This window comes from Carettochelys insculpta, chromosome 6 (assembly GCF_033958435.1).
Source record: "Carettochelys insculpta isolate YL-2023 chromosome 6, ASM3395843v1, whole genome shotgun sequence".
NCBI lineage: Eukaryota > Metazoa > Chordata > Testudines > Carettochelyidae > Carettochelys > Carettochelys insculpta.
Window position 1 is genome coordinate 57,570,537 of NC_134142.1, and position 19,790 is coordinate 57,590,326.

Genomic DNA, 19,790 nt, shown 5'->3' on the forward strand with positions numbered 1-19,790 from the left:
CCCTCAGCGGAGCGTCTACACACAAAAGCAGCCCTGATCAGAATAAGGGGGCTAGGAAAGCCTGTGGACAGGGTCACAGGGCGGACTAGCCCTTCTGGGGCATCAGCAAGCCGCTCCCCTAAAGGGCCCCTCCCAGACACCCTCAGCCTGCGCAACACGAGGTCTGCAGAGCCGACGACCGGTTGCAGACCCCATGCATGCAGCATGGGCCCCCAGCTGCAGCAGCAGCAGAAGCAGCAACCAGAAGCCCTGGACTAAGGGCTGCTGCACACTGTGACCATAGAGCCCCGGAAGGGCTGGACAGAGTGTCTCTCAACCCCTCAGCTGATGGCCGCCATGGAGGACCACACTATTTCAACGTAGCTGGACGCGGATTGTCTACATACACCCTGCTTCGATGTTGAACATCAAAGTAGGGCACTATTCCCATCTTTGGACAGGAAGAGCAGTTTCAACATCTCACTGCCTAACGTCGATTTCAACGTCGAAATAGTGTGATATGGGCGAGGCTGAAATAGCTGTCTAGAGGCAAACTATTTCGGAAATGGGTCTGTCCCACGAAAGCTCATCTAATAAATTGTTAGTCTTTAAAGGGCTATTTGACTGCTTTTTTGTTTTGATAGTATATAGACTAGCACAGCTCCCTCTCTGTTGCTGTTTCGGAAATGTCTAGCATGAGGTTTCATATCTTCTGCTGAAGCCTCTGGTACTGGGTTCTGATATATACAGAATACTGAACTACACGGAACAGTTATCCAAGTGGATACAGCTATTCCTTTGTTCCTATGCAAAGGAGATAACAAAACTGAACACGTTAACATTCTTACTTCTACTCTGAACGTAAACGTGTGATGGTGTATAAGAGAATCAGCAAATTAGATTAGAATCTAATAGAGTCAATGCAAAAATCTATTCTAACCTCCCCCAAAAGATAAGATAATCTTTAGTAATTCCGCAACATTATACTATCTTCATCCCTCCACCTATTTAAATAGAGTTGTGCCAGAGATGTTTGGCCTAATGTACAAAACAAATAAAATAATTTCCCGCTTCCCTCAAGGAAGCCTCAGAAGGTTATATTTTCTTTAGATAGCATCTAAACCCACAGATCATTTCAAATTACGTACCTGTCAGGTCATGGTAACTAATGCCACACTGAGAAAACATTTTATGCTGTCAGCTTTTAAGATGAGGAAAATAATCACTATATTTTTATATGTCATAAACCGAACACATGAAACATTATAAAGATCCATTTTTGCAAGTCTGTCACCCTTGTGTTTTACCTGCTTCAGTGTATTTCAACCCTGCCTTTTCTTTTCCAGCATTGATTTCAGGTGGTGGCCAGACAGCCTGGAGTTTCCCTGGAGTTTTGTCATCTTGCTCGGAGGCATTCAGGTCAGGCTATTAAAAATATGAAAAAGAAACTGAAATGTTGCAATGGTAATCCATTCTAAAAATAGCAAATGCTGGTGTTTAACTAAACTTCTGTAGCAATTTAAGGACTAACAAAATGATTTATTCAGTGGACAAGACAATTAACGTCCGCCTACCCCTTACCCCTTTCTTCAATCCTATTTGATTTGTCAATTTTTATTGCAATTTTTTTTGGTCCTCTGTACTGATAACTGTCAGTCTGTATTGGAAATGAAATTGATCCAGTGAAGTGGGTCTGTCCCATGAGAGCTCATCACCAAATAAATCATTTTGTTAGTCTTTAAAGTGCTACATTTCTGCTGCTTTGTTTTGTTGGACTACAGACTAACAAGGCTACCTCTAAGTTACTATTAAACTTATGTAGTTAGACCAATGGTCATCCATGACTGGAGCTCATTTGCATTATAAAAATAGAACTAGGATGATTAGTTGTTTGATTCCTATCCATTAAAATGAAATTGAGTCAGTGAGGATGAAGAAAGAGGTGTAAGAGAAACTGCTTTGGAAGTAGAGGCTGGGAAGAAGTGGGAAGGAGGCATGTAGCACGCTACATAAGGCATTATTTAAATTTAACAAAGTGGCTCTGAGAAGCTGCCTGTCCTGTTGTGAATTGAGGAGACTATCACTGTGTCAGGAACATTAATATTTATGCAGTACCTATATCTGAAGTTGTAAGAGGTAAATGTGGTTTTGCTGTGAATTGTAGTAGTACTCACTGGTGTGTCTACCACAAATACATAACTAATACCCTGCCAGTATCTATATTTTCCTCACCACAGGAAATGGACTGTAAACTGTCAACAAGTTTCTCAGACTACACAGGAGAAATTCTTAGAATACTTTTAAAAACAAAACAAAATAAAAAAACCCACCACACATTTGAGAATGGAATCACAAACTCAGGAAGGCAAACTCTAGGGTAAACCAGCTTCAGATTTATGGACCCAATCCCACACAAGCAATCCTATTAGTAACAAAGAGGAAGCCGTGCTAGTCTATACACTATCACAACAAAAAGCAGTCAAGTAGCACTTTAAAGACTAGCAAAATGGTTTATTAGGTGAGCTTTCATGGGACAGACCCAGTCTGAAGAAGTGGGTCTGTCCCACGAAAGCTCACCTAATAAACCATTTTGCTAGTCTTTAAAGCAATCCTATTGTAGTCAATGATAACAGCTTTACAAATTAATTACATCTGTACATACTGGTAATTCCTGAAGGGTGTCTCTCTTTTCTGCTCATTTAGTTCAAAGAGGCTTTTTACTTATTTGCATTTTAAGTTCAGGTCCTTACTATGAATTTATATTCAGGCTATTGCTGTGGGAGTTTCCCCCTTTAAAATACACATATCCAAAACATCATACTGACTACAGGAATGTGTTTAAACAGATAAATAATCCCACTGATTTCACTGGGACTTCTGTACACTGAAGTCCTTGTGAAGGTGTTTGTAAGATCAGGCTTTAGAAGTACAGACAACTGACAGAGAGGATGCCTATAACACCCCTCTCTAGGGCAAGTCACCCAGAAAACTGTATGCAACTTATTGTCTATTGCATCATCTGTCATACAATTCTTTCCAACAGGATTTTAAAAATAAAACAAAAACTTCTTTTAGAAAGAAAGACACTAAAAATAAAGATAGGGTAGAGCTGAGACTGACACTGACTTCTGATAACTCTCGATTTTCTTGCAGGCCAGGTGTAGAATATGAAATGCAATATTTCAGTCACTCTTGGGAAATTTAAAAATGTTTAAATAATAGTGGTAATTTAACTTTGATTCAGACAGCACCCATATTCAGTGAAAGGAAAGCAATTAATTTTAAAAATGTGACTGTAAATGAAACACCCACATTTTCTGGATTCCCAGCCTGAGATATCTTTAGCCTTGTTTACAAAAGGTGCTCATCATCTGTAGCTCTTCCTGACTCATTCAGAACTGCAGGTGTCCAGTGCTCATGAAAAGAGTAAAGGTCTCACTAGCTGGGAAGCTAAAACTTAAAGCTCACACAATCAAAAGCCATGCCTGGAAATTTCACCTTGCTTTAGCTCACACCAATCATTTTACTAACAGACATTTTATATTCGTTTACCTCCAGAGCCTAAAATGTGAAAGTAATTCAAACCTACAGATTTCTGCTCAGATGCTCCATTCCCAGACTTTGATTTTGATCTTTCAAATATTGCTCTCAGGGACTCTTTCTCATTTCTCATTTTATGTTTTATGGCTTCAAGCTCTGAAGCATCAGCAGTCATCTCCTTTTTGGGAGGACGTGTAAACAAAGCTTTGAACGCATCCAATGCTGACTCAGCTGGGCTGGGTTTTGTTTCTTCAGCTGGGGACATGGGCTCTCTTTGGTCAGTGACTTCACTCTTCTGCTCTTCATGACTAGTCTTAGTCTCGCTGATCTCACCCAAATCTTCAGCTTTATCTTCTTTTCTAGGGACCTCAATGCTTAACAACTGAGAGAGCTGTTCCAGGAAAGTAGGGCTTGTTTTAAGCTCAACTGGTTTCTTTTTAGTGAACAGGTCTGATGGAACAATAGCTTTCTTAACGGGCTGTTTTAATTTAAGCAGAGCCAAATCACTGTCTTTCTGTTTAATTTCTGTGACACTCTCACCACTCTCTGCAGTTAGACCTTTTTTTCGCACACGCAATCCACTAAAGAATACAGGTAGCTGAAAATTCTTTTCACTCCCAGGTGATCTGGGGAAAGATGTGTGATTACAGCCCTTTGCTGAAGATCCTTGTTCTTCAGGCTTAGGCTCTTGGGAATCCTCCCCTAGAGAAGGAGGGCCAATGCAGAGTTTGCCTGTTAACATTTTCTCTTCTGAGTTACATTCCAGATCACCTTTTAGCTCCTTTGGAAGCTGCTGTGAAACTGGTGAGGTTGACTCACTTACATCTCTCTCCACACAGTCATTATTTTCACAGGACCCTTCTGATTCCAATTCTTCTTTATCCTGGTTTTCATTCTCTAAACACTCAGCAGACGAAGCCATATTATTTAACACAGATTTGCTTGTTTCATCTCCATCACTGTTTACGTCCGTACTCTCACTGTCTGACTCTGTATCATTTGTTATATAACCCAAAGTTCCTTGTATGAAAGTGGCATCTCTGTCACATTCAGAGAAAGAAAGCTGCACAGACTCTAAAAAATGAACAGATGGTTCATTTTGTTTAACTATTTCCATATTTGGGTCAGCCTGGCCGCCGGCCTCCGGGTCAGCCTGCTGTATTTTGGGAAGGACATGATATATTTCCAGATCACCACCACCATCATTATCACTCATGTCTTGGTTGTCAGTCTGGGTATTTGTATCAGCATCAAAAGTTCTAAATGCCTTAAGCACTGTTTGTTCTTTCAGAGTTTCTGATTTCAATTTAGTAGTAAATCCAAAAAATGCTTTTGCAGAAAAAGCAGTGAAGAAAGGCTGGCTGCGTTCAGCTTCCATAGCCTGTTGTAGATCTGAAAGCTCACTGCTGCCAGGTGAAGTGTTATTTTCTTCCATGTTGAACAAAGCACAATGTAGCTTTTACTTCTGTTAGTAGTAGTAGTAGTAGTAGTAGTAAAGTTCTACACAATTGTTTATTATATCCACTCAGTCTATTAACTTACATTAGAAAATGCAATGGGACCTCTTCTCTTTCTGTAGCATTTGGGAAACTATCTCCGGCAGGTCACGCATTCCCCTTCTTTCTTGTTTTCAGTGCTGCAGTACGGACTGAAAACATCTGTCAAATTTTACAACTCCAAGCAGTTCAAGAAAAGCAAGGTGGCTCTGCATCTTGACATACAGTGTTGAAAGTTCTAAGCAGCTTCATTACGTCTTCATTTATACAAAAGGCTTTTTGTCCAGGAAAATCTGCCAGCACTGTAATCTCAACTGAAAACACCAGCAATGATCACTGCCCCAATTTCTGAAATCCTACTGGCTACACACAACTTCCTACTTGCTAGAAGTGAAGAGCAACTGTACAAATGAAAGCCTGTTCCACAGAAAGACTGGCATTTACAGTTTCCTACTTCCTTATGCCAGCGCAAGAGTTGTGAACGTCTGCCAGCCAACAACTTCTGAAAGCTTCTTTCATGTAACCTTTTCCACTTTGTCTCGGTGATATTAGCAAATCCAGCAATGCAAAAACTCTGGAAAGTTAAAAATCCAGACAAAGCAATACTTCAAAATATCTCTACCAAATAAGAATAACCTTCTTTGATCTTCCGGAGTATTCTGAATTCTGAACTGGCCACAGTAAACAGACTAAACGCCCTTGAAACGGAATAAAAAAAAAATCACCAGGCTCTCTTCTGCCTTACTGCAGGTTTCATCTGGCATGCACATTTCAGCCTCCAGGGCCAGTTTAAAAAAAACAAAAAGCAAAACACACCAAGGCTGGTTTCATATTACTACTGTTTTAACTCTCCCCAGCTACTTCTGTGAATTATAAACAGGTACTTATCGAACATTCACCACACCCTATGACAGAAAGCTGTACTGGTAGGCAGGGTAAACAGTCAAAGCTCAGATGTGAGCAATTAACTGTTTAGAGAACAGGAGATGTGTTACTTTTTATTATATCAAAAGTACATTACTTTCTGCACAGAAATTTAAATTCAATAATTTCCTGTATATTGCCTACATAAAACAATATATGTAAGGTAATTTCACTTTTGGGAATGAAAGCTACAAATGCGTAAAGCTTATCATTTCCAAGGGAAACATTTTTATTTGTCAGTTTATAAATAAGGCTCATACAAACAGTCTGCATAAGTTCTCTCCCATTAAGATGTGCCAGGCTCATTTTTATTCCTTTTTCAATTTAAGAAACTGCAGAAGCTGCAAATACACAAGAACTCCCAATTTCCTTGTCTACTTCTTCCTGCTCCATTAACAGACTTCTAAAATGCGAGATCAGATTCACCTATTAGAGGTGACACAGAGGGTTACTGTTCTGCTTGTGTTCCAGATACAGTGGTCCATAATCACCTAAGCACGAAGATTACAGCAAGCAATCATGAGGTTCATTTCTACTATTCATTTCTGTGATTTTAGCTATGTGTGAAGAAAAAGCCATATGTGGATAATATACCACTGGTATGTCAAAGTTTAGAAAAAATATAACTACAAGACTGATTAATGAAACAGCCACTTCTGTGTCTTGTACGCTGAGAAAGTGCACCATCAATTTATTATATTTAACTTTATGCCTAAATATTTCAAAAAATTAGGAAAGCATGAAAATAATTAGCAGAAGTTTTTTGGCAATGTAAAAATCACAAAAAAAGTTCATAAGATATAAAACAAAAGTTTATAACCTTTTGTAAGGATACGGCCTTTTTCCATAGCCATATTGGAAGGCCTAAAGCCTAAGGCTTCGTCTCCAGCTGGACTGAAAGAACAGTAGCCATTAGCTGCAAAGCAGGGAGTCACATATTCATGTCCCATCTAAATTGCATTAAAATAGTGTAATACCAGGCTGTAGATAAGGAGGCCCTGTCCTAATGTGTAAGGCTTTTTCACTAGTAAAAGACCCCACAAACCCACAAAAAATAAGATTATGCTGGAACCCACAGAAGAGAGAGGGTAGGTGCCTATATTGACAGAGTTATACCTCAGCACACAGAAGGGTGAGAGTGGGTGCCTATATTAAGAAAGTTATGCCTGAGTCCTAAAGATGGGTAATGGTAGATTCCCCTAGAGTGGGGATGCACAAAGTGGGGGAGAGGAGGCATGAAATTTGGTACGAGGTGCGCAGCTCATCAGCTGCTGGGTCGCAGGTTCATCCATCTCATTAAAAATGTTGAACTACATTATATAGTTTTTATGTATTTGTATTCCCATTTACACACTGATTAATATTTTTTTTCATTCTACATACTTATTTCTTTACACATTCTGAAAGGGTTTGTTTTCATATGAACATCACCAACACTTCTATCAGTTTGGGTTATATAAGACCAGTTGGAGAGGCCCAGCTAATTGCAGGTTTAAAATTATGTAAAAAGTTTCTCACCCCTGCCCTAAAATGTGGGAATGACAAAACACTGTCTATAGGTAACAACTTCTGACCTCTATTAAAAGAGCAAAGGCTCCCTAAAGTCAAGTTGTAATTTTAAGAATTTATCTCAGGCATATACACCTTTTGGAATTACATATTTGCATGCATACACACACCCAAAGGCTGGGGGGGAAACATTCCAAGTGTCTTATCTTTGCTTGTGTCCTCATCATGAAACTGTCGTCCATACGTTCTACCAACCAGTACCTCATCTGTTACCACTTTATGATTACCCGTCGTTGCTGTTACCACTTTATGATTCTTCAGAAGTCTGGGCGTGCTTCCAGTTGGTGGAGTCAGTGGTCAAACTGAATCTTGGTTTGTTTGTCTAAATTTTCCTTCAGGTAAAATTAAACCATTTCTGTTTGAAATGAGGCAGTCTATTTAGTTTGGGAATGCCGGAAGTGAGGGAGTTTCTTACTTTTGTAAAAGCAATAAAATTATACTGAAATATGAAATTTAAAAGGTGCTTTGAATTTAAAAAGAAATCACATTTTGTTTCAAAAAAATTGTTGAAGTGAAACCTTCTGGGGTTTTTGTTTGTTTTTCCTCTTTTTCAATTGACTAATTTGGCAACTTTGTCCTAAACATTTTGATACTCACAAATTTGCATCCTATGGCTAAAAAAATGTGCCCCACTCTTGGGGGCAAAGTGGAAAGGGAGGTCTTTAAAAAGCTCCACAATTTTCAGCCACCCAACCCTGGTGTAAATTAAGACTGCAAAAGCAGTTTAACTTAAGCAGCGGGCACGAAGTCTCACACCGGTAGAGAACTGGCCTTGCTCTGCAACAGCCTCCCCACACACCTGCTGGAGAGGACCAGAGGACATGCTAACGAACCACTTCTGCCAGCACAGCTCTGATGAATTCACAGGAATTCACTAGTGAAAAATCTCTGAGCATTTTAAATTCACAGTGTGCCACAAAGTCAGCATGAAGAGAACTTAATGAATCACAGACCCTAGCCAACAGTATTTAAATTTACACCTATCTTTATGTCAAGACCCAGAACAGACACTTTTTGTTTTGTTTTGTTTTCCCAATGCTTAATTTAGCCTTGAATTCCAATTTTTCTGCTGTTCTTACTGCCATGCTTATGCTTTTCCTCTTACCATTTATTTTAGTCATCTGACATACAGTCAGCTCACAATGAACACACAGCAACGAAGGGTCCTGTGGCACCTTATAGACTAACAGAAAAGTTTTGAGCATGAACTTTCATGAGCACAGACTCACCTCATCAGATGGTAGTCTATAAAGTGCCACAGAACCCTTCATTGCTGTTCCAGATCCAGACTAACATGGCTACCCCTCCAATACTAGATATAATGAACACACAGTAATTCAAACCAATTACTGCGGGTTTCTTTTTAAATAACTGGTATAATGGATCCCTTGCCAGGAGCCTGGTGCATAAATTATTTCAAGCTGTCCTAGTCAAACAAAGCTTACTCACCCATAATGTACCAGACTATTATCACTGTATGAATATTAAATAGCACTTTCATATCTGCTGGAAATATTATGTAATGTAGAGATACCGATTAATCTAAAACAATTTTATGAATAGGTTATGTGATATGAGCATTGAGCTAGTCACTGTGCATCTGGGCTGGGTTACTGGGTTTTCCTGTATGAAAGTATTGGTTCAGTACAGGAGTTTTCAAACATCATTGTACCACAACCTCCTTCTAATAAAGAGAAGTTACTCACTTGTGTAGTAATGATGGTTGTTCGAGATGTGTCCCCGTGGGTGCTCCACATTAGGTGTCGGGCTTACCCTGTCGCCGCAGATCAGAGATTTCCAGCTGTATCTTGTCAGGTCGCATATGCACCAATGCGCATCGGTTCTTCGCATGCTTTCAGTCACGTGCGCGATCTGGTCCATGCCAGCTCCTCAATCAACCGTCCCGGATACTCCTGAAAGACCCAAGCAGGACTCCGAAGCGGGGAGGAACGGGTGGGTAGTGGAGCACCCACGGGGACACATCTCGAAGAACCATCGTTACTACACAAACGAGTAACTTCTCTTTCTTCTTCGATTGGTCCCTGTGGGTGCTCCACATTCGGTGACTACCCAGCAGTGGCCCCCAAAAATGGAGGTGGGTACCAGATTTACGTGCAGCTTGCCCTCAAAAGGACTGCTGTCGATAGACGCGTATCCTCATCCAACACCTGGTGCATCACATAGTGCTTGGCGAAGGTGTCGTAGGATGACCATGTTGCCACTCTGCAGATGTCCTTTAATGCGACTCCTTTGAAGAAGGCTGTCGATGTCGCCATTGCTTTTGTGGAGTGAGCCCTGGGCGGAGCTAGCAGAGGGTTCTTAGGGAGCTCATAGCACAGTTTTATGCAGGATATGATGTGTGAAATTCTTTGTGAGGATAGGCTTTCCCCTTTTGATCTGGGTGCAAGAGACACCAGGAGTCTGTCTGTTTTCCGGAAGGGCTTAGTTTTGTCTATGTAAAAGGCCAATGCCCTCCTCACATCAAGTGAATGCAGCCACGCTTCCTTACTTGAAGTACGCAGTTTCAGATAAAATGAAGGTAAAACTATTGTTTCGTTAATACGGAACTCTGAGGCAATCTTTGGAATGAAGGTTGGGTGTAATCGTAAAGTCACCACCTCCTTTGAAAAGATCGTATAGGGTGGCGTTGCCATTATTGCTGCGAGTTCGCTCACCCTGGAGGCTGATGTAATTGCGAGAAGAAAAGTTGCTTTTATGGTAAGTAGTCGGAGGCTATTGATATAGAACATTGTGTAGGTGTTGTTGGTATTGACTCTGACTACTTTGTCCCGCAGGTATTTTCCGAAGCACCTGTATGCACTGAACACTGCTCTGAGTTCCAATACGTTTCTGTGCATCGCCGTGTCTGCACCATGAACGTGGTGGCAGCCATGTGCCCCAGGAGCTGTAAGCAAGTTAGGATTGGCACTGTGGGGCTGTACGTCAACACCTGCACCAAGGCTTTGATAGCATGAAAATGGGCATCGGGCAGATATACTCTTGACGTAGTAGAGGCTAGGCGTGCCCCTGTGAACTCTATGTTTTGTGTGGGCTCCATCGTCGATTTCTGGAAATTGATGATTAGGCCCAGCGAGAGGAAGGTCCGTGCAGTGATGTCTATCATGTGCAGGACATCTGCCCTTGAGACCCCTTTTAGAAGGCAGTCATCCAGATACGGAAAAATGAACGCGCCCTGCCAGTGTAGGTAAGCTGATACTACCGCCAGTGTTTTGGTAAAGACTCTGGGCACTGAAGAAAGACCGAATGGAAGGACCCTGTATTGGAAGTGCTCCATGCCCACTTTGAAGCGAAGAGAGCACCTGTGTGCCGGATGGATTGTTAGATGGAAATACGCATCCTGTAAGTCGAGGGCTGCAAACCAATCCCCATCATCCAGTGCTGTGACTATGGAGGCGACTGTAGTAATCTTGAAGGGCTGTTCGTGCAAATACCGGTTGAGAGCCTGTAAGTCCAGGACTGGCCTCCAGCCTCCTGTTTTTTTCCTCTGTTAGAAAGTATCGGGAGTAGAAACCTTTCCCTTGGAATTTGTCCGGGACTCTCTCCACTGCCCCTATAAGTATGAGGTGGTCTACCTCTTGCATCAACCTCATCTCGTGAGAGGGGTCCCAGGAGATGGACTGGGTAGGGGGTTTTGGTGGTGGCAGGGATTGGAAAGGGATGGTGCATCCTTTGGCTATAATTTCCAACACCCATTTGTCTGTCGTGATGCTTTGCCATTGAGGATAAAACAGTTTGACTTGGTGGTAGAACACATGCTGTGATTGGCAGTGAGGCATGGTCTTGGTATTGCAGTCCTCGACGTGACCATCAAACTTGCTGTCTTGGGGCTTGCCCCGATGATGTAGAGTAGCTGCCTCCGGCACTGTCGGGTCCCGTGCCGGGGACTCTGGTTCCGGTGCTCTCGGTGTCATGAGACTTGGTGCCGTAGCTTCTGGTGCCTGCCATGTCAGCGCCTGCAGGATCCTTGGTGCCGACCGTTTACTGGTCTGAGCCCCGGGCACTGCTCTATGTTGTGCAGCCTTCTCGCTGCTTTGAGCCGCCAGTGGTTCATGGCCCTGTGCCTTGCTCGTCCTGCCCACAGGTACAACTGGCAAGGATCGAGTTGGGGATGCCTTCTTTTTCTTATGCATAGAGGAGATTAAGGAGGTTGCCTTCCTCTTATGCGGCCCTCATGGCCCTTCCTTCTGAGACGTCTCTGACGGTTCAGGCTGGAAGGCCTTGTCGAACAAGATCATTTTTAATCTCATTTCCCTGTCCTTCCTTGCTCTGGTCGTTAGTTTAGAGCAGTGAGGACATTTCTGGGGAACGTGGGCCTCTCCCAGACAGCGAATGCATTTACTATGGCCATGGGAGGCAGGCATGGCCTCTCGGCACGATTCACATTTCTTAAACCCCAGCGAAGACATCTCTTTCAGGGTGCTTAACTCCTTTCAATGTTAAGTAAGGCAGTTAACAGCTATTAACAGCTAACAAAGCAGATAAAGTTTATGGTCTCTAAGATAATGGACCGCCTGAGGTGGCCGCTTCCTTTTCTTACTCTTTCTTTTCCTCTTTTTTTTTTTTTAAACTATATACAAGAACAACTTTAACAGTCTTAGAAAACGAGAAAAAAAAAACAAACTAGTAACTACATTATAACAAATTTATCTGTCTCAGGCATTGGAGCTGGAGTGGATTCTGTCTGCAGCCGTTGGCGGTTGAGAGGAACTGGCATGGACCATAATGGAGGAGCACAACCCACCCCAGCCACTGCAGCTCCCCACTGGGGCCAGATAAACACTGCTCTCCCCTGGCCCTAGCAACTCCCTGCAGGTCCTGATGGGCCTGGTGAAGCATATCTTTCCCCCAGCAGCAGCAGCCCCTGGCTGCAGCCAGAGGAGAAGCATGCTCCTCTGTCCACAGCAGCAAGGTCCGATTAAGTAGGGGCTTTAGGGGCTCCAGCCCTGGGCCCCAGAGTAAGGGGGACCTTCTGAGTCCTGAACCCTGGGCTGCAACCTGCCAAGCCTCTGTGTTCTGGGCCAGGTCTTCCTGGCAGGGGAAAGAGGAAGCTCTTGGCGTACTGCCAGTCCTCCTCCCCCCACTCAGCTGAAGCTGTGTTACTGAGAGCCTGAGAAGGTCTGTCCCTGTAATTCCCATTGGCCAGGAATCATGGCTAACTGGAGCTGTGGGGGCAGTAACTGCAAGTGAGCTCTGGCAACACAGAGCTACCTGTTTCTCCAGACACCAAAACAGGAGCTGCCCAAGGTAAGCACCCCACACCCCAATCCTCTGTCCCAGACTCAACCTCTGCCACCACCCTTGCTGCCTCCTAGTCCCCACCCTCCAGCGCTGAGCCTTCTCCTGTGCCCTAATTCCTGCCCAGACCCCACTCCATCATCCCAACCTCCTGCCCTGAGCCTCCCTCCCACGCTTGAAACCCCTTGGACTCAGACTGGAACACCCTCCCACACCCCACACACCTCATCCCCCCAACTCTGAGCCCCTCCCACACTCCAGATCTGTAAGCCCCAACCCCACCAAAGATCATCCATAGGCAAAATGGATTTTGTTGGGCGCACCAATATGGAGATGACGGGTGGCACATTACCTCCAGGCCAGTGGACAAAAAAATTCATTCCACATATAGACCTAAAAAATTAGTGGGAACACTGATCATGTCCCACAGTTTGAGAGCCACTGGTTTAGTGTAATAGCAGACTGATGGAGAAACAAGCAGGAAGGCAACACAGTAGCCACCCAAGGATCACTTGGGGGTGAATACAAAACAATGGCTGAACCTTTAGCTTTGGAGATGTTATTTTCAGGCTCCAGTCTGAGGATCAAAAGGAAACTACACAGTTAAAAACATTCTCTGGAGAGAGGGGAGGCAGAGCTGAGCAAGTGGCAGTTTCTGCAGAAACAGACACGGACAAAGAGGCAAACCTTGTGAGAGTATCTGAAGGAGTGAAGGCCCACCAAAGCTTCCAGCGGCGGGGAAGTCTGAGGGAGTACAGGATGAACAGTATGCAGCGTTATAGTTTTAAGATCTTTTCCTCTGAAATGCTTTGCAAAACAACATATTGCTTTATTTAAGAAAGCTGCCAAGTCACTCCACACCATTGGAAACAGCAGAACTGCAGGTACTGACCATAACTTGGGTCTGCTAAAGTAATCACAGCTAATAGTAGGGCACAGGAACCCAAGGGACAGCCTCAGTGTGGGAGAATCAGGATTCTACCCTGAGAAAGGTGAAGGTGGACAAGCTTGTCACCTGCAAGGATGCAATCAGGGAGAGCTGGTGCTAACCAAGCTGCACTTAGCCCCGTAGCAGAGACAGTACTCATTTGCAGTGAAGGCTAAGTAGGTTTTTTTCTTGACCTATTCTTTATACATGCTCCAAATAAATCATAGACTTATACAATAAAAATTTTGTATACATCAATTGGAATTTGAGTAGTGAAAGAAGAGGGTGGATAGCAGAGGTGTACTGCTGAAGTGGAGGTAACCTGTGATGAGCCAAATGTTATCCCCTCAGAAGCAGCTACTCTTCAAGAGGCAGGTACCTAGCAAACACCGCTGGTTTAAGGCTTTGCTCTTTTTTCACTTCTGGAAGCACGTTATCAAGAAAAAAAAACAAAAATCAAAAAACAAACTTCCTGTCACAAAGCCTTCAGGACTTTAGCCTGAGAGAAGGAGCCTATCTCTGTATACACCACTCAGAAAGAAATATCCCAAGACCCATGTCTTCTCCAAGGAATTTAAGCACTCCACATAACCTATAGGCAACTCAGTTTACCCATCCCTGGCCTCACACAGAACCTTCCACAACCCATTTGGGTTTCAAAACTGTCAGTCACCTCAAACAAGGGGACCTCACTGGCCATATAACAAGCACTCATAATTATCTATTGGGTCAGTATTTCAGAGTAAAACATAGCTAATGTATTTTAAAAAACAAATGTTATCATGAAGTAAGAAATGAATGGGGCTAGGCTGCTTGGTTGACATACAGGAGATTTAACAGTGTAGGTCTCAGTCTTATGCAAAAACATCCTCTTAGCAGAACTCACTGCTGAGCCTGGACCTAAAGGGTACAAGTTTCTCCACACTATTCTATAAATCAGTGGTGGGCAACCTGTGGCCCACAGGCTGCACCCGACCCATTGGGGTTCTGTGTGTGGCACATGAGATGTTTTGTTGACCGTACCACATGTGCCGGGTTGCCAGATTCTGCGGCTTTCCATCTGTGTAACTTTTTTCCTACCAGTATGACTAAAGTGACAAACACAAAGCAAAGGCACTTGAAGGGAGGTGTGTGCTAGCTGCACATAACACTGACTATGGGAGCCAGGAGCTCCCTCTGCAATCAAAGCACTGTTACAGTTCAATTGGCACACCTTGTGAAGTTTAGGTGCACTAGCACAATCAACAACAGTACCCTATCCTGGGAAACCACCTCCGTTAAAACAATTCCACAGCCCACTGAGATGAATGAGGGCAATTCATGCAGCCCACTCAATAGCCTAGGTTACCCATCCCTGCTATAAATAGCTATAATTTCTCAAAGAGCATAAGGCTGTGGCAATTCATAAACTTCCCACTGGCATACCCTGGCCTCTCTTTGGCTCTCTGCTTCAAAAAAAACCTCCCAAAATCGGTAGTAGCAACTTTCAGAACCAGGAGAAGTCAACATACTAATTGTACCACAGAACAAACATTCATGACAACTGAAAGTACATGTAATAATTCACACCCTTGATGACCTACATTTAAATCACAGGTGGAACTGACACACCCACAACCTTCTCGGGGGACAGAATTCTTGAGATGCATAATCCCTTCCCTGGAGACAGGCTAAAAAGCTTCACTGAAGAAAACACCCAACAAAAAAAATAAATAAAGGAAAAGAACCCTTCCCTTCAGGGATATAAACTGGGGACTTGAACACAATGCCTGCAACTCTCCTGATCTGAAGAAGTGGGTCTGTCCCACAAAAGTTCATCACCTAATAAATTATTTTGTTAGTCTTTAAAGTGCTACATGACTGCTTTTTTGTTTTGATAGAATACAGACTAACAAGACTGTCTCTCTGTCACTCTGTCAGCAACAGTTCAGTTGACATTCCCATATCCTTTGTGTTACCAGAACCAGAAACAAATGAAATGGATATGAACACACAGGCTAGTCTACAAGCATGTGGATCTTACCCACGAAAGTTCATTATCTAATAGATAAATGTGTTGGTCTTTAAGGTGATACAGGACTGCATGTTTTATACGGTAACACTATCATCATCATCATCACCATCACCAACTATGGGCTCAGCACCTGTTGGCGTCCACGACATCCCTCACTATTTGCTTCCTCTTTCCCTGTCCAGTGCAGAGTGGCTTATTTTCTGTAGACTAGCTGTGCACCAATCTACTATATCATCTACTCATGCTCTGTGGGGTCTGCCTCTCCTATTCAAACAATCCATTATGCCAAATACCAGGGTCTTGATTTTACATTTATTGTTCATTCTGCAGATATGCCCAAATAGCTGTAACTTGCATTGTATAGCTTTCTGCAGTAGGTTCTCTTTCGGCTCTTATCTTCCTATGTAATTCCTCATTGGTGACTTTTCTGCATCCATCCTATTCTCAAGATGTTTCTGTAATAACTCCTCTTGAAAGCCACTATTCTTCTCTTCGAATCTTTCGTTAGCACCCATGTCTCATATTTGTACAACATGCTGCTGAATAAGCACATTTTCAAGATGTTCAGCTTCGTTCCTAAGCTAATCACTTTACTTTTCCAGATCTTATCCATTGCCTTCAAACTTGCTTTGGCTTTTGCTATTCTAGCCACTATTTCCTTCCTATGTTTCAGGTCATACATTATGTTGCTCCCCAATACGTGAACTTCCCTATGTTCTCTAGTTCGATCCCATCTACACTGACCTTCCTTCTTATTTCCTTATGTGCAAATACCATTGTTTTTGTTTTATAAATGTTCATAATCAGTCTATAACACTTCCCTTCCTTGTTTAGCACCTGCACCATTTTCACTAGCTTCTCCTCATCTTCCTCAATGATAACTCTATCATCCACAAACCTCAAGTTGTTAATTCTTATCCCATGCACAGATATCCCTTCTATCTCTTCCTTGATCTTGTCCATCGCTCTCTCCAGATGCGTGATGAAGATACTCAGCAATATTGGATGCCCTTCTCTTGTACCTCTACTCGTTCTAAACCAAACTTCCCAACTTTCCGCACATTCTCACCGCTGCCTCTGCATTGTCATTGATATCCTTCAAAAACTGTATCAGTCTGCTATCCACTTCGTACGACTCCAACACCACTCAAGTTACTTTCTGATCTATACTGTCAAATGCTTTCTGAAAAATCAACAAAGCAAGTGTAGATGTTCTTTTGTTGACCTTTCTCTGCTACCACTCTTAGTGCCAATATCTGCTGTATGGTACTTCTATTTTTCCTGAACCCTGCTTCCTTGTCTGTTAGATGTTCTATCTGCCATCTTAGTCTCTACATCAGTTTGATCATCAGCACCTTGCCTAGATGACTTTGTTAGGGCAATCGTTCTGTAGTTCTTGCACTCCAATGCACTTCCTTTCTTGTGTATTGTCACTAGCATGGATCTTGTCCATTCCTTCGGTGACTTCCCTTCTTTCCCTGCTATATTACATAGTCGGTGTATTTCCTGAATCATACTTTCTGTGCCATACTTAATCATCTCTCTAGTGATCTTACTTCCAGGGCTCTTGTTGTTGTTTAGTCATTTCACTGCTTTTTCTACTTCCTCCTCTGAAATATCGCTCTTGATGCTTGGTGGAGATCTCTCTTTCAGTTCTTCAGTCAGTCCCTCTGAGACACTCGGGTCCTACTGTACTTTGTATAGATCAGTGCAATATCTCATCCATCGCTGCACAATCTTCTCCTTGTTCATGCACGCCTCTTCATTCTCATCTTTGATCACCATCAGCTGCAGCTGCCACTTCCTATTAATATTCCTGATCATCTCATATGCCTCCCTGGTCTTACATGTGCTGTAATAACTCTACATATGTTCACACTGCTCCTCTAACCATTTCACCTTATCTTTTCTGGCTGCTTTCCTTACCCCATAGTATTTCACCCTATATTGATGTTCCACCCTCTCGGAAACATCCCTTCTGATCTTCAGTGCTCTCTTCTTTTGGACCAACTCCAGGGTCTCCTGTGTAATCCCTTTCTTACTGATCTTCTCTTCTTCTGGAACAGTCTGGTCAATTGCCTCTTCTGTCACTGTGACTATCCCTTCAACTCTCTTACCAAGGTGTTTCTCCGTGAAAACATTCCTAATCTTCTCCATTCCCTATTTCTTCCTCACCTAGTCTCACCACATTTCTTCTTTTTTTAAACTGTGTCTTACACTTTCTCTTGAGTTTAATCTTCATGTTTGCAATCACTAGACCGTGGTCTGAGTCTATACCCACTCCTTGGAATGTTTGGCACTGCCGTACTGATGTTACCCATTTTCTTCTTATCAAAATCATATCTATTATGTTCTTGGACTTCCTGTCATTCAATTCCTATGTCCACTTCCTAAAGTCCTTTTGTTGGAATCTCATGTTGCAGATCACCATCTCATGCTCAGTAGCAAACTCTAGTAGTTTCTTGCATCATTCATTTTATTCTCCATATTCAAACCTTCTCTCGCCTAACCTTTGTTATCTGTTCCAAACTTCACGTTCTAATCTCCTCTGACAATCAACACATATCTTTTCAGTATCTCCTCCAGCATGTTTGTCGAGTCTCTATAGAATAGCTCAATCTCTTCCTCTGCACTATCCGATATAGGTGCGTACACCTGAATGACGAGGATTTTGAACAGTTTTGCTTCAAATCTTGCTCCTGTCATTCTTGCACTCACCAGTTTGTAGCCCAACAATGCTCCTCTAGCTCTTTTGCTGATAAGAAATCCGTCTCCTGCCTCATTTCGTTCCCTAACCAAATGACTTTGCAACTGCACACCTCTCCCAATGCTGTCCAATGCATCGCCACCAGTCCAAATACATTGCATCGATATCTCTCCATCTCCTTCTGAAACAGCTCTAATTTTCCAGCTGCCCAGTGTTTGGACCTTCCATGTTTCAACTGATAGTATATGTTAATTGTAATTTTCTTTCAGCAGCCATTTTATCAACACAACCCCGATCACTCGATTGGTGTTGCGCACCTTATTTATCCAGGCAACATCTGAGCTGGCATCTTTTATCATTTAGTTGTACTGGCATCAGATTTCATTTGTATTATTGTTTTGCAGTCAGCTCATCATCACTCATTTGACCAACCCTCCTCTTATATCCAGGCTTGGGACTGGCATGGAACCCCCAGAGGCTTCGTGTCAGAGTTTGGTAACACTATATGGAAAGTTAAAGAAGAATTTCAGTGTTACTCCAATGCATAGAGATTTGGAAGGAGAAGCGTTTGCATCTTCTCTTGCAAATAATTACATAGAGCTCACTCACCCCATTCTACGGATGGCAAATCATCATTAGAGAAGACTTACTTTCATACCAATTCATTGGAATGGCTATTTGATTTGTTGACCACCAAAATAAAAAAGAATCATTTTGGTTTTGTGTTCTCCCCTGCTCAGAAAAGATCTTGGTAGTCAGATTCAACAAAAGGTTGAAGCTCCACAATATAGCTTACTGACAAAAAACACCAAGGCTTGTGGAGATGACTGTAGCCTACCACATCAATTATCCAGACAGATAGAATGCACATGTTTGGTAGACTCAAGTAATCCAACACTCAAAACTAAAAATGATAAATGGATATAGCAAAACAGCACACACAGACCTATTCATTTTCTGCCTTAGTCATCAACTGGAAAAAATAAGGGTACTAACATACAAATAGTGTTACCATGCCATAACCATATGTTTATGATGAAGGATTGTCGTGTTCATAGCCGCAGGATACATTACATTTTAAAGACTTTTGCTCCCTCTCTGACTGCTCCCTAGATATCAGAGGGATAGCTGTGTTAGTCTGTATCTGCAAAGATTATGAGAGGTCCTGTGGCACCTTATAGACTAAAAGATATTTTGGAGCGTAAGCTTTCGTGGGCAAGACCCACTTTGTCTTTGCCCATGAAATCTTATGTTCCAAAATATCTGTTAGTCTATAAGCTGCCACAGGACTCCTTGCTGTTTTGCTCCCTAGATATCACTACGGGGCAGAACTAAGGTGCCTTTTCTGAGCATTTCCATGTCTTACTATTGTGACAA

At 42.6% G+C, this 19,790-nt stretch overlaps 1 protein-coding gene across 2 annotated transcripts in view; it reads right to left on the reverse strand.

Annotated features, from left to right (window-relative positions):
* Positions 1 to 19,790, reverse strand: part of FMN1 (formin 1) — a 360,158-nt gene that overhangs the window by 259,108 nt on the left and 81,260 nt on the right. For both annotated transcript variants that reach the window (XM_074996955.1, XM_074996956.1), the window contains exon 3: positions 1,287 to 1,404. In XM_074996955.1, the coding sequence (XP_074853056.1) occupies positions 1,287 to 1,404 (118 nt within the window). The remainder of the gene's footprint in view (positions 1 to 1,286; positions 1,405 to 19,790) is intronic.